Source organism: Scomber scombrus, chromosome 23, assembly GCF_963691925.1.
Source record: "Scomber scombrus chromosome 23, fScoSco1.1, whole genome shotgun sequence".
Lineage (NCBI taxonomy): Eukaryota > Metazoa > Chordata > Actinopteri > Scombriformes > Scombridae > Scomber > Scomber scombrus.
In genome coordinates, this window is record NC_084992.1 from 1,369,302 (window position 1) to 1,384,483 (window position 15,182).

A 15,182-nucleotide genomic window follows, 5' to 3' on the forward strand; every position below is an offset into this window, starting at 1 on the left:
AATGTGTTGCACACCCCCATATTGGATGTAACCCCAGACCATGATTTTTCCGCCACCAAACTTAACTGTTTTCTGGGTGAATCTCAGATCCATGCGGGCTCCATTAGGTGTCTTGCCTTTTGTTTAGTGCTGGTTTCTGGGCAGTGATTTGACCACGGAGGCCATTTCGAGACAGAATTCTACAAACTGTTCTGGTTGATATGGGGATTTGAGGTGACCAGGCCTGGTGGAGCTCTGCTGCAGTGGAAAAAGGGCTGGCCAACAAACGGTCCTCCTGAGCAGTTGTCTTGTGGGGTCTGCCGGACCTGGGCTTGTCAAAAACATCTCCAGTCTGTTCAAATCTTTGTCTTATTCTTTGTAGTTGACGCTGAGACACATTGAAGGTGTCAGCCACCTCAGCAGTGGATCTGGTCTTCAGCCTCTTGATAATCAACGCTTTGGTCTCAGGGTGAATCTTAGGCATGTTGTCAGAGGTCTGGTGTGCTGGGGTTCTTCATATACACACCCACTAATTGATTGATCAGTTATTGGTCACAGGTGAGGCTGTAATCTAGGATTGGGTTCATCATATGACAAGGCGACAAGACTTTTGCTTTGCAAACACTGAGTCAGTGGGTTTTACCAAGCTGTGAATGTTATGATGCTTTTCAGCAGTTTCGTTTGTCACCAAAACATTATTTCAAAAGCTGTTGGGATTGAAATTAGCTATTTCTTGTAAAACAAATGGATTAGACATATATTTGAGGGGCACTTATGATCAACTTGTACCCAAGTGACAAGACGTTTGTCAGGGATGGTACGGGGTGAGAAAAGGAAGATAGGTTTGCCTTTGCCTTGTTCGGTGTCCGTGCTTCGGTGGACGTGCTTGTCTTTACCCTCGACCGTCTGCACACTGGGCTGCGCTTCAAGGATCTGCACTCCAGATGTAGCTTGACCGGTAATTGATTCCAGCTGTTCTGGTATAAGGACTGATTGCACCGAAAGCACGCCCACACAAAAGACAGTACTTACCGATTAGGGGGAGTGTACTTCCAGAACACAGCTTGTTGACGGCTCAGCAAATTGCTATACTGGGTACAGAGTCAAACCAGAAGTCCTAAGTTACAATACTAGATAACAAATACAGAGCAGTGAGTGAACTTTACACAGCAATCTCAACAGTATAGCTTCAGATACACTTTTTTTCTCAGAAAGTCGTTTATTATGTTTTGGTCACGCATGTCAAAGCAGACGAGCACTTTGTATTATTTTTTAAACACTGAAGTACAGAAATGTTAACAGTTTGCTTTTCTTTACATACGCTGCACAAGTAAAACAACTTCAACCAGGATGTTTGTGTTTTGTACTTGTTTGTAACTCCGGTTCACAGACAGAAACAGAAACATGCACGTTAAGGCACCAAATGCTGCATTCAGGATCACGTGGGAATTTGTAAAGTGTTTTTAAATCCACCGATGTACCAAAACATTTACATTTTTAAAAATTGAGCAGTTGATTCCACAGTTTAAGGCTAATTGTGAAATTTCCCACCAGCCTTGAATGCAACATTAGCTACAATGAAACTAATGAAACAACTAAAGTATCATCACAACAGTTTCAGATTTATTCTTAATGAACAACTTTAACGTCTGGAGTCTGAACAGTTTCTAACACATTTAACGAGCCGTCGGAAAAACACGACAAACACGAACACAACGCGATATAAACGGATAGCTGCTTTACTGACTGAGCTACACGACCGATCTGTAGAGATCGGACTAAAGAACTGTTTGGTAACAGGACGTCACTTTCAAAATAAAACAACCGTAACTTCAAAAATTAGCATCGGAGCTGAAACCAACGTACTTATTTTAATTTTTAGGCATTTTTGATGTAAAATGATTAATATTTTAACTTCAATCTCCTCGTTTATATATGGGAGCTTTTTTTTGCTTTAACTGTAAATTACACAATGTTTTAAACTTGTAATAATCATAATAAACTTTATTTTTAAGGCTGCAGCTGATGATTATATTAAGTATTATTTTCATTTACAATCATATAAAACTGAAAAAAATATGACAATTTTCACATTAGAGAAACTGAAACCTGCAAATATTGGCAACTTAAAATTACTAAATATAAATAATTAATAATTATTATTTAAAAAATAACAATTATTTTCTGTAAATCAGGGCTGCAATTAACAATTATTTTCATTATCGTTTAGTCGACATGTTTTGTATTTTTGCCTCAAAAAAAAAAATAATTATCAAAATTAAAACAAACATATTAAATTAAAAGTGAACCAAAAGTAGAGCTGGAGTATCAAAAAAACACAAATAAAACAAACTTTAAATACGTTTTTCTGCAAAAACACAAAACATTTTTTTCCCATTAAAACAAAATAAATGCCAAAGTTTCTTAATTGTTTAAACACCAGCAGCAAAAATGTAAATAAAATACAAAACTAAACATTTTTCATTTAAATCAAAAACCTGATTGAAACTTTTGGTTCAACAGAAATAAAAGAATTAAAGGTTCGTTTTAATTTCCTCAATTTATCATCAATAATCATCATTTATAACACACTTATGTAGTTATAAACAGATATATCTGCTTTTAACTGCATTATAATGTGCAATCACATGTATGATTGATAGTTTATTAAACTATTTTAAGTAGAATTATATAAAGTGCATGAAATTGAAATCAGAGTACCTCAAAATTACACTTGAGTAAATGTACCTTCACCCACAAATCTCAATATATTCATTAAAGTTTGGTGTAATTGACTTTTTTAAAGCAATAACTTTTATATATATTTCCAGATTACATTAAATACACCGTTACAATCTGTTTAAATACTCTTATAGCTGCATTATAGTGTTTTATTAAGTATTTATTAAGAAATTAGAGCTGCGACTAACAATTATTTTCATTATCGAGTCATTTTTTAAGTCTTTAAAATGTAAGAAAATAATGACATCTTTATATGTCTCATTTCGGAGTTGCAGTTTTAATGTCGCAGAAGACCAAAACATTTTTTTTTAAATCAGATTTGAGAAGCTTGAACAAACTAATTTTTTGGGTGTTTTTGCTTTAAAAAGGTGTCTAAAGCGATGATTTGATTGTCGAAATAGTTAAGGCCCAACGGTTCCAATGCAGGAAACATTTAGATGATGCCTCTCCCAATGCAGGTATAACTTAAATTGTACCTCTCCCAATGCAGGTATCATTTAAAAGGCTGATGGGGTGCATTGGGAGAGGTATCATCTAAATGATACCTGCATTGGGAGAGGTATCATCTAAATGATACCTGCATTGGGAGCTACATCGTGCAGACTTCGTTCTATCTTTACAGATTTAGTGTTTTCGTCCAGCATTTGGTTCTTTCTTCCGGTCTACCTCAAACCTTTTTCATTGTAACTGTTTATATACTTTTAATAGATGATAAATTGGGGAACTTTGAGTACCGTGAGACAACATTCAGGTCTGAAGGTGTCTCTTCAGGACGTGGACTCGTTGAGGAACATGTTTTCGTCCCTCTGGTGGCTCTTCATGTGCGTCTTCAGACAGTGGCTCTGGGTGAAGGCCTTGTCGCACAGGGAACACTTGTAGGGTCTCTCTCCGTTGTGCGTCCTCATGTGAACCGTCAGGTGTTCCTGCCTCGAACACGCCTTCCCGCAAACGCCGCACACGAACAGTTTGATGCCGAGGTGCGTGCGGACGTGGTTGGTCAGGTGAGTCTTACGTTTGAAGAAGCGTCCGCACTCGGAGCAGCCGTACGGCGCCTCGCCCGTGTGCACGCGCATGTGAACCTTCAGCTCGCCGTTGGACAGGAAGCCTTTGCCGCACATGATGCAGACGAACGGCCGCTCATCGCCGTGAGTCCTCATGTGAGCCGTGAGGCCGCAGTTCGACAGGAAGGTCTTGCAGCAGATGTGGCACAGGTATGGCCGGTCTCGCGCCGTGTGGATCTTGGCGTGGGACTTTAACGTGTCGGCGAGTTTGAAGCGTTTGCCGCAAACCTCGCAGCCGTAGCGCCGCTCGCCGGAGTGCGTGGCTTTGTGGCGGGTTAGAGATCGCACATCATAGACGGACTTCCCGCAGATGTGACAGTGGTACTTGTCTCTCCCCGTGTGGACCTTCATGTGAGCTGTGAGCTGAGCCTTCAGACCGAACGCCTTCAGGCAGACGTCACACTTGTGCGGTTTGTCCTCGACGTGGATCCAGCGGTGGATGTTCAGGCTCGACAGGTGGACGAAGGTTTTGTGGCAGACGTCGCATTTGTAGGGTCGGTTCCCTGTGTGCAGCGTCGTGTGGCAGTTCAATCCAGAGACGGTGAAGAAAGACTTCCCGCAGTACGAGCACTCGTGGATCTTCTGGTAGGTCTGAAGGTGTCGCTTCAACTCGTCCACGGACTCAAACTGCTCGCCACAGACACCGCAGACGCTCCGCGGCTCGTCCGTGTGTTTCCAGGCGTGTTTGACGAGGCTGCCGAGCAGACGGTACCACATGCCGCACACTTTACATGGCGTCCTGCTTTTCTCCGCCAGCTTCCCGTCCACGTCGCAGCGTTTGGCTCGTCGCTTCCTCGTCTTTGGCGAGCGCGGCTCAGGGTCGGGCTTCCAGTCGTCCTCATCTCCGTCTTTGTTGTCGGCGCCGCTGACGTCGGCTTCATCATCAGCTTCCTCAGTTTTCAGGTGATGTTGCTGTGATGTGGAGCTGCCGTCTGTCTGCTGACTGCTGCAGGGACACATCAGAGTCTGTTTTTAGGCTTTTTCTTGTGATTAAAATGAAAATATTTGATTTGAATGAAATAAAACTACATTTTAAAGTCCTGACTCTCAGTTTCTTTATGAATTACCTTGAACAGAGTTCGGCTTCGTCACTTTTTGGAGACTCGTAGGTGTCGTCATCATTTCTCTGTGAAAGGTGAAGCTCTTCTTCTTCCTCATCCTCCTCTTCCTCTCCTGTCTACAGTGTATAAAAGAAACTTCTAACACAAAAGGCTGAAATTTAAACTCAATCTTGATCCAATTTAAAGTATAAAGACATGAATGAAAGAACATTCTACACAACTACTAACTACATCACTCATAATACTTATGTACTTTTACTTGTAATGGAGTATTTATATATTGCAGTATTAGTACTTTTACTGCAGTATTTACCTTCAGTCTGATGTACAGCACAGATTTTTCTACTCCGGTGGATTTCATCGCTCTGTAAATCTCTTCTGGCGTCAGCGTCTTCACTCGGAGTCTCTGCAGCTTTCGGCTCCGGTCCGACTTGAAGACGTTAAAAGGTTTATCAGCCGCCAGCTGAGGGAAAGTGGACCTCAGCAGCTCCAGGAAGTCCGTCTCCTGCAGACCACGAGGACACTTCAGGTCCTGCACCGGGGATTTTAGTAACACTGAAACAAGAGAGAATAAAATCACTGCAGTTTTAGATTAAACATATTTAACAGGAGGAGTCTGTTCAGATGTTTGAGGTTTACCGTGTTTTGAGAGAACTTCAGACTGAGAATCTTCCAGCATGCAGACTTTAACGAAGTGATGTCTCGGTTCTTCTCCGAGTCGAGGTCTGCCACGCCGCCTCCGCTCAGACAGATCTCTGCAGACAAGAAGATGATTTATGAGCCAGACTGATGAAGCTTCACACACTAGAGTAATAGTTGAGTTTTTAACAGGTTGTGTTGGTTAACAGTAGGTTAAACAGATGTTTCTAATAAACTAATCACTGAGTGTAAATATCAGAAATTTCAGAGCAGGTTTGAGGAAGTTTAGAAGTTTCACCGTTAAATACAGTTTAACGGTGAGAGCGCTGACAAAATGATTGTTTTTTACTGTAAAATGTGCCGTTCAGTCTGTATGTTGGTTACAATAAAAACTTTTTATCTATATGAAAAACAATTACATACATTTTAACCTATGTAAAATAAATGTATTTGAATCTCACACGATGGACAGTTTTTGTATTTTTATGGATCAAATTGCTGCAGCAGAACCAGGTTTCCCCTTTTTTAATCCCATGTGTTGCTGCCTACATTACTCACAATGCATCTGGAGACTGATCGTGGTGCGTGTGATGCTAATAACTTTGATTTAGTCTTCAGCACCAACCATCATCAGCTCCCTCTTCATGCTTCTTTCTTTTATTCACATCTAAACATCTGGAACATCTGCAGCTGGAGCGTCATGTTAACTTTTGGCCAGCAGATGGCGCCACATGAAAAAAAACCCATCTGATTGTCTGAGCTGACACTGTGATTAAAAATATATATATTTTAAATGTGATGTAAATGTTTTAAAATACTGAGTTTTGAGGCTTTTGGAAAATGTTTAGAGATGATATTTAAAAATCCTGTTTTAATAAATGATCTGTGATGTCATCACCTGGTGAGCGTGTTGATTGTTTGATTGGTCGTCGTGGAGACGGACGGAGAGTCTCTGACGACGTCATCTTCACTTCGGCTACAAGGATCCTGGATGAAGAGGAAGAGGAGGAAGACTACACATGAAGACTACGAGGAGTTTTTAACCTTCTTTTGTTTTTATAGACGAGATGAAAAGAATCTTTCAGTGTTTTATAGTTTATTAAACTGATTTGAGCATCACATGAGAAGATGAGATGTTGTTTTTATGATCGTGTAGTTCAGACTCGTGTTTCAGCTCCAACTGAATAAAGCTGCAAGTGACACCAAAACTTATCTTGAGGCACTTTTCAAACAGATCAGCTTCAGACTGAACTTAAATTAAAGAGACTCGACATTCCTTCATGAGAAGCAAAAACAAAACATCTGAAGAACTCTGCTGAAGACAAACTAACGTCTTTAAGTCTTAAAACATCAGTGAAACTCAAATTAAACAACAAAAATCAGTCATATAAAGTATTTAAAGGTTCAGTCTGTACCTTCAGTCGGATGTAGAGCGCCGACGTTCCCGCTCCGATGGATCTGATGCTGCTGTCGATCTCCTCGGGCGTCAGCGTCTTCACCGTCAGAGGCTGCAGACGCTTGTTTCTGTCGCAGGTGAAGACGTCAAAAGGTTTATCGGCAGCCAGCTGAGGGAAGGTGGATCTCAGCAGGTTCAGGAAGTCTGCCTCCTGCAGGCCGAGAGGACACTGCAGCTCCTGCAGCGGGTATTTCTGAAACACTGAAACATAAACAGAGAAACTTTTATTCATCCAGTCAGAAAAACCTGAAACAAGTTCAACTGTCAACATTTTAAAATGGCTGCTTTAGGCCAGAGTCGCTCTTTAACTCTCCTGCTGTCCTCGAGTCAAGGAGGGAAGGGAGGAAGGAAGGGAGGAAGAAGGAAGGAAAGGAGGAAGGAAGGGAGGAGGGAGGATAGAAGGTAAGGAGGAAAGGTAATAAGGAAGGGAGGAAGGAAAGGAAGGAAAGAAAGAAGGAAGGAATGTAGGACGGAGGGAGGCAAAAAGGAAGGTGGGAGGGAGGGAGAAAGGAAAAGTGGAAGGGATGAAGGCAGGAAAGAAGGAAGGGAAAAAGGTAGGAAGGATGAAAGGAAGGAAGGAGGGAAGGAAAGAAGGAGGGAGGAAGGAAGGAAGGAAAGAAGGGAGGAAGGAAGGAAAGGAGGAAGAAGGAAGGCAAGGAGGAAGGAAGGGAGGAAAGGAGGAAGGAAGGAAGGAATGAAGGAGGAAAGGAAAGAAGGAGGGAGGGAGAAAGGAAGGAAGGAAGGAGGAAGTCCAGAAACCTGAAACATTCGAGAGATGTTCGAGATGTTCTGTTATATTTGACTCGTACCTCTTTTGGAGAGAACGTCGGTCTGACAGTCCTCCAGGATGCGGATCCTGAGGTCTACGTGGTTCTGTGGTTCACTGATCCGAGGTCTGCCGGGTTTCCTCCTGTCAGTCCGAACTCTGGGAGAAGAAACCCTGAAAGAGGAAGACGAGCAGCAGGTTAACAACCAATAACAAACCAGGTCTGACTGCTTAAAATGACGATAGGAAGGAGGGAAGGGAGGAAGAAGAGGAAAAAAGGAGGGAGGAAGGGAGGAAGTAAGGAGGGAAGGAAGGGAGAGAGGAAGGAAGGGAGGAAGAAGGAAGGAGGGAAGGGAGGAAGGAAGGAAGGAAAGGAGGGAGGAAAGAAAAGAGGGAGGAAGGAAATGAGGGATGAAGGAAGGGAGGAAGAAGGAAGGAAAGGAGGGAGGAAGGAAGGAAGGGAGGAAGAAGGAAGGAAAGGAGGGAGGAAGGAAGGAAGGAGGGAAGGAATAGGAAGGAAAGGAGGGAGGAAGGAAGGAAGGAAAAGAACACAGGAAGGAGAGATGTAAGGAATGAAGGAGGGAAGAAAAGAAGGACAGAGGAAAGAAGGAAGCAAGGAAGGTAGGGGGGAGAACAGAAAGAGAGAAGGAGGGAGGGAGGATGGACAGATGGAAGGAAGGGAGGAATTAAGGAACAGTCAAAACAGACGGGGTCAATTTGACCCGGGAGGACGACACAAAAGTTAAATAGTAAAATAATCAACAATTTTCTGTTATTAATATCCTGTTATGATGTTGGATAATAAACAAAGTCATACTTCCAAAACTTGAAGTGAATATATGTAAAAAATGTTGCCTGCAAGTCAAAACTCAGCTTCAACCTGCTCTAAGTTTCTTTAAACGTTACCAACACTGATATAAATGTTACTAAGGTTTTTTTCCACATCTCCAACATGTACGGATGTGATTTGGGAAGTTTGAACATTTGGAACAAAGAAGGAGAAAAAGAAGTGAGATCCTGCTTCTATAAAAACCTCCATCAATAATTATTAACTATGATTTCTAACCTTGCTGGTATTTGATAATCCGGATCCTTCTGGTCGTCTCGTCTCTGTCTGGAGTTTGCCGTCGGTCGTACAGACAGACGCTGCTCTTCATCCTCAACCTCCTCTTCTTCTTCTTCATCATCGTACCACATCAGACCCAGACTTCCCGTTTCCTCCTGAACACCTGAACACAAACATCATGAATCCAACGATTGATTATTCTCATTTATTTACATGATAATGACAAAAACAGGAGAATAATTCCAGTTTAATTTGACTTATTTTGTCTTTTTATGTCATAATCTGACACATCTGTAGGGGAGAACGGGGTTGGTAGTCACACTATTTACTTTACTTTTAATTCCTCATAAACCTTATACTGAATAGATTCTCTTTTAATTTGTAATTGAAGTCTAAAGTGTCAGGTAGGAATAGAGAGGTCTGACTCTCCTTCAGCTGATTCTGTTCTAAAGATATGAACCGTCTAATATGTCTTGTGCACTTGTGACAACCGTCCCCATCGTGGGGTTGGTAGTAAGACATCATGGAGGTTGGTAGTAAGACATCATGGATGTTGGTTGTCTCAGTGTTATTTTAATGGAGAAAAATAAAAAATGTAGACAGTCTAAAAAAATTATTTAAAATGATTAGTTTCATTGAAATACAACAACCTAATACATCCTCTGCACCAAGAGAACATAAACCGGAACAATCATTCCTTCAAGTGCCTTTTTTTGTCCTTATATAACAATATTATACAGTTTATCTCTCTGACTGCTCTGAACTTCACATCTGGAGGAGTCTGACCCTTGTTTGTCTTCCTGAGAAAGTTCCTGCTCATTCTATCTTAAAACAAAGAAAGAACTAGATATATCACACTATATATGTATATATACCAACATGTGACAAACATCCCCAACTGGGATTTGTTGCTACCAGTAAAGCTACCAACCACATGTTTTGGCGTAGCTAAGAAAAAAACTTACCTAACTATCGCTCTCTCTTCATACTTTTTAATGGTATTGATGTTTTATTATAAACTCATTGTGTAAAAGAAGAGAAACACTGAAGAGTTGGATATTTACATTTTCACATGAAAAACACTAAACGTCCTCTCACCTCAATGTCAAGCAGTTTACTCCAGAAATGATCTCTGAAGTAACTTCTCACCTAAACTCTGAAACTTTCAGTGTCAACATTTTTTAACAATAGCGCCCTCTAGGGACTGAGATCTGATTAATGTGATAACCAACCCCGTTCTCCCTACATATCAGAGGTGATAAATAACTCCTGAATACTTATAGAATAAAGTTTAATTCCTTCTTTATGTGTTTAGATTAAAAAACAGAGATTCACATCATTATAACACATTTAATTAAAGTCAAAAATGTACCTGGCTGCTGCTGTTTGTGCTTCTGCTCTTCATCCTCCTCCTCCTCCTCCTCATCATCATCCAAAACAATCATTTCAGGGTCTTCTAGGTCCGGGTTGCGAGCTTCACATTTTAAACCAAAAATAAAGGAAAATACTTCAGAAAATGGCCCCAAAATGTAAATTGATGAAATTGATACAAATCATGCGAAAAATAACAATAAATGTAGTTAAAATCCTGCAAAAGTTGAAATCAAACCAATATTCAACATATTAATTTATAAAACTTGGTGTATTTTTTGGTATTTAAACACAAGCCGAATTATAAATAACATCTTTAACATGAGTGCAAACCTTTACTTTATGCCCTCAGATGTTTGCAGGTTTCTCACCGAGCGATTAAACTTTAAATTCACCTTTTTTTAAACGAAGTTCGGCTTCCTGCAACTTCACTTAACATAATGAACGTAATTTACGACCAAAATAAAGAAAAGAAATAGATAAATGGTAAAAAAAAAAATCCAAATAATTATAAAATTAATGTAAATTGACACATACAGCGAGAAATAATGATAAATGTAGTTAAAATCATACAAAAGTTAGCATCACATTGACAGTTTAACACTGAATTTATAAAAGCTGGTGCATTTTTTGGTATTTAATCTCAAGCCGAATTATAAATAACATCTTAAACATGCGTGCAAACCTTTATTTTATGCTCTCAGATGTTTGCAGGTTTCTCACCGAGCGATTACACTTTAAATTCATCTTTTTTTAAACGAAGTTCGGCTTCCTGCAACTTCACTAAACACAATGAATGTAACTTGAGACCAAAATAAAGGAAAAAATAAATAAATAAATGGTTCAAAAATTATCCAAAAAACTACCGAATTAATATAAATTGACGAAATTGAGACAAATAAGGGAGAAATAATGATAAATGTAGTTAAAATCCTGCAAAAGTTAACATTAAACCGATATTCAACACATTAATTATTAAAACTTGGTGCATTTTTTGGTATTTAATCTCAAGCCGAATTATAAATAACATCTTTAACATGAGTGCAAACCTTTATTTTATGCTCTCAGATGTTTGCAGGATTCTCACCGAGCGATTACACTTTAAATCACCTTTTTTTAAAACGAAGTTCGGCTTCCTGCAACTTCACTTAACAGGATGAATGCAATTTACGACCAAAATAAAGAACAAAATAGATTATTATAAAAATTATCCAAAAAATTATAGAATTAATGTAAATTGACACAAATAAAGGGAGAAATAATGATAAATGTAGTTAAAATCATGCAAAAGTTAGCATCAAATTGACAGTTTAACACTGAATTTACAAAACTTTGTGTATTTTTTGGTATTCAAACTCAAGCCGAATTATAAATAACATCTTTAACATGAGTGCAAACCTTTATTTTATGCCCTCTGTGTTTGCAGGTTTGTCACAGAGCAATTAAACTTTAAATTAATCTTTTTTTAGACGAAGTTCGGTTTCCTGCAACTTCACTTAACATAATGTACGTAATTTGTGACCAAAATAAAGAAAATAGATAAATGGTTCAAAAAATATCCCAAAAAATGATAGAATTAATGTAAATAGAGCGTAATTGACACAGATAATGTGAGAAATAATGATAAATGTATTTAAAGACCTGCAAAAGTTAACATCAAACCGAAAGTTTAACACTGAATTTATAAAACTTGGTGTATTTTTTGGCTTTTAAATACAAGCCGAATTATAAATAACATCTTAAACATGAGTGCAAACCTTTATTTTATGCTCTCAGGTGTTTGCAGGTTTCTCACAGAGCGATTATACTTTAAATTCACCTTTTTTTTAAACGAAGTTTGGCTTCCTGCAACTTCACTTAACAAAATGAACGTAATTTGTGACCAAAATAAAGAAAAAAATAGATAAAAGGTTCAAAAATTATCCAAAAAACTATAGAATTAATGTAAATTGACACAAATAAAGGGAGAAATAATGATAAATGCAGTTAAAGACCTGCAAAAGTTAACATCAAACCGAAAGTTTAACACTGAATTTATAAAACTTGGCTGTATTTTTTTGTATTTAATCTCAAGCCGAATTATAAATAACATCTTTAACATGAGTGCAAACCTTTACTTTATGCTCTCAGGTGTTTGCAGGTTTCTCACAGAGCGATTAAACTTTAAAATCACCTTTTTTTTAAAGGAAGATCGGCTTCCTGCAACTTTCCCTTTAACAGAATAGTTGTGATTTGTTGTAATTAATGACTTTCTCTTTAATTAAATCCCTCTCTCACCTCTTCTCTCCAGTTTGACCTGAGGCTGCAGCAGAAGCTCCAGCTGTCTCCTCTGCCGGTCGATCTCCAGCTTGAAGCCCGAAGCCTCCTCCTCATACCCGGCTACGATCCTCTCAACCACCGCTAAGATCTCCTGCGCGGCTGTGGTCATTTTCTCTGAGATGATTCCTCTCATTATATCCGCTTTGGACATGTTCCCCATGCTGTCCACAGTCTCAGAGTTACCTGAGCTCCTCCTCATGCTGTAAAACATTTTAATTCCGTTTATTTTGTGTTTTTTTTTTTGTGCAGAGCAGCTTCATCCGCAGACTGTGCTGTTCCGGGTTACAGGAACAGCTGCTCAATGGTGTCCGACCAGAAACAAAAACAGCTGTTTCTGCACTGGTCCTCAAAGATATTAGAAAATATAACAGTTTTTTTTATCTATAATACACATTTCATAGCATGTGAGCTCAATGTGCTTTACAGTGAGAAACTAAATTTATTAGATTAGATTAAATGAACTTTATTGTCCTGAAGGAAATGTGTCTTGGGTTAAAAGTGCCAGGTGCAGCTGATACAACAATACATAATAAGCACAGAAAAGCTTGTTATATTATCCATTGTGTCAAATCTGCATCTGAAAAGTAACTAAAGCTGTCAAATAAATGTAGTGGAGTAGAAAGTACAATATTTCCCTCTGAGATGTAGAAAGTAGCATCACATGGAAATACTACAGTAAAGTACAAGTACCTCAAACTGTACTACAGTAAAGTACAAGTACCTCAAACTGTACTACAGTAAAGTACAAGTACCTCAAATTGTACTACAGTAAAGTACAAGTACCTCAAACTATACTGCAGTAAAGTACAAGTACCTCAAACTGTACTACAGTAAAGTACAGGTACCTCAAACTGTACTACAGTAAAGTATAAGTACCTCAAACTGTACTACAGTAAAGTACAAGTACCTCAAACTATACTACAGTAAAGTACAAGTAGTAGATGCTTGATTTCGGACCAAATAATTCACTTCTTACTACGTATATGTATATTGATTGCAGCAGAATAATGAAGTGGAAAAAAATAACAAAATTGAATCATCGACACAGTTTGAGTTTACCACCAGTTTTTATATATTTACATTATAAAAATGTCATTGAACATAATTCAGAAACAACCTTCATGTATTTTAAAACAACGGAAACATGATCAAATGTAAAAATGACAAAACATTTTGCTAAAAAGAAAAAGCAACATTTGTTTATATTGTTCGATGTTTCTTCTCATAATTCAACTCAACAACATGATGACAGTATTTATCAGTTTTGGTGTATTATTTTATCTTAATAGCAACACCATCACTGATGAAAGATGCATCAATGTATGAATCAAACATCCCAACAATCTATTTAACTATCGGTCATTTTCTTTGTTTGGTGACTTGTAAAGATTCAATAAAGTACCATAATCAGCATTTTTCTTTTCTTAGGAACCTTTAAAACCCTTTTTTCCCCACATTCAGTCCGAGCTCCGTATTTAAACTGAGTCAAGAACAAACTAATTCACAGTTTTCGGACATTTCGGTGTAAAAAGTACTAAAACTAAAACATAATTATAAAATCCTTCAAGGATAAATCTGGTGATTTCCTGTTTTTTTTCTCTCCTTATTTTCAACAATCAATTTTGATCATGAAAAGATCATTATCAACGTCAAGAGAAAGGACAAAGACATGGCCTCCAGACCAGGCGGGGAGTTCCGGTTCTCTGAAATGAGGCCAACGCGGAAGTAACTTAAAACTGCATTCTATCAAAAGGCCACCAGGGGGCGACCGTTTTGGTGTCAAAAGGACTTCCGTCTCTATACAAGTCAATGGAGAATTCACCAACTTCTCACTTGATTTCTAACCTCAGTAAACGTTTTCAAAATGTGTTTATGGTCTCAATCGCTAGTTTAAAGCCTTCTTCAATGCAGTATGATGTTCATTTGGGACATTTTGGCCTCCCTGATTTTATATGTGACGATAAAGCAGGGTATGCATTAGGGCGTGGCTACGTGGTGATTGACAGGTTGATTGGTTCACAGGTTCAGGAGGGCGCCTCATGCTCCTCCTGATGCCCATATAAGTAGAATCCCTGTTTTTATTTTTCCCAGCATGCACCTGAAATTTTCAAGATTGGCGCTGCTCAGATCCGATACTATTGGCCTCCGAGCAGCAGTCCACAAACCAATGGGTGACGTCACGGATGTTACGTCCATTTCTTATATACAGTCTATGCTCCAGACACTTGCCCAGATTAAAATAACCAGAATTATTCTTGAAAAATTAACTAAATGGACTAAAACCAAACAATCAGGGTCAGTGAGCCTCTGATTTGGAGTTTAGTCGTGGGTTTGGACCTCCGTGTAGATATCTGAAGGACTACTTTAAACATTAAACTACATATTTGTGAGCTGTGTCAGTAGGAACCAATGACACACAGTAAAGATGGACGAAAGTATCGAGATGTGTTGCTAAAATTATACAGAAAATCACCAGACATCAAAACCTTTTAAAACCTTTTCTGTCCTCTTTTTTTCTCCTTATCCCTTTCTCTCTCTCGCTCAACCCCAACCAGTCAAGGCAGATGGTTGCTGCCACCGTAGAGCTCGGGTTTCTCACGCATTTATATAAAATGGACTAAAACCAATGAATCAGGGTCAGTGAACTTTTGGTTGTATGTTGGGTAATTGGAGGCCGTTATAGTAAATGAATAAACATGCTTAGAGACGGTAAAGTACCGAG

General features: G+C 38.8%; 1 protein-coding gene across 2 annotated transcripts; it reads right to left on the bottom strand.

Annotated features, from left to right (window-relative positions):
• Window positions 1–2,997: 2,997 nt before the first annotated feature.
• Window positions 2,998–12,665, bottom strand: LOC134006092 (zinc finger protein 250-like). 2 transcript variants are annotated; one of them, XM_062445159.1, is made up of 10 exons: window positions 12,419–12,665; window positions 10,143–10,244; window positions 8,771–8,933; window positions 7,748–7,878; window positions 6,898–7,139; window positions 6,381–6,469; window positions 5,483–5,598; window positions 5,157–5,398; window positions 4,850–4,959; window positions 2,998–4,725 (listed from the first exon to the last, which is right to left on the bottom strand). In XM_062445159.1, exons 1-10 carry the CDS (start codon window positions 12,657–12,659, stop codon window positions 3,489–3,491), a joined length of 2,673 nt encoding a protein of 890 aa, XP_062301143.1. In that variant the 5' UTR covers window positions 12,660–12,665; the 3' UTR covers window positions 2,998–3,488. The 2 variants fall into 2 exon arrangements, with proteins under 2 accessions (XP_062301143.1, XP_062301142.1); XM_062445158.1 differs by having other exon boundaries at window positions 2,998–4,728.
• Window positions 12,666–15,182: the final 2,517 nt, after the last annotated feature.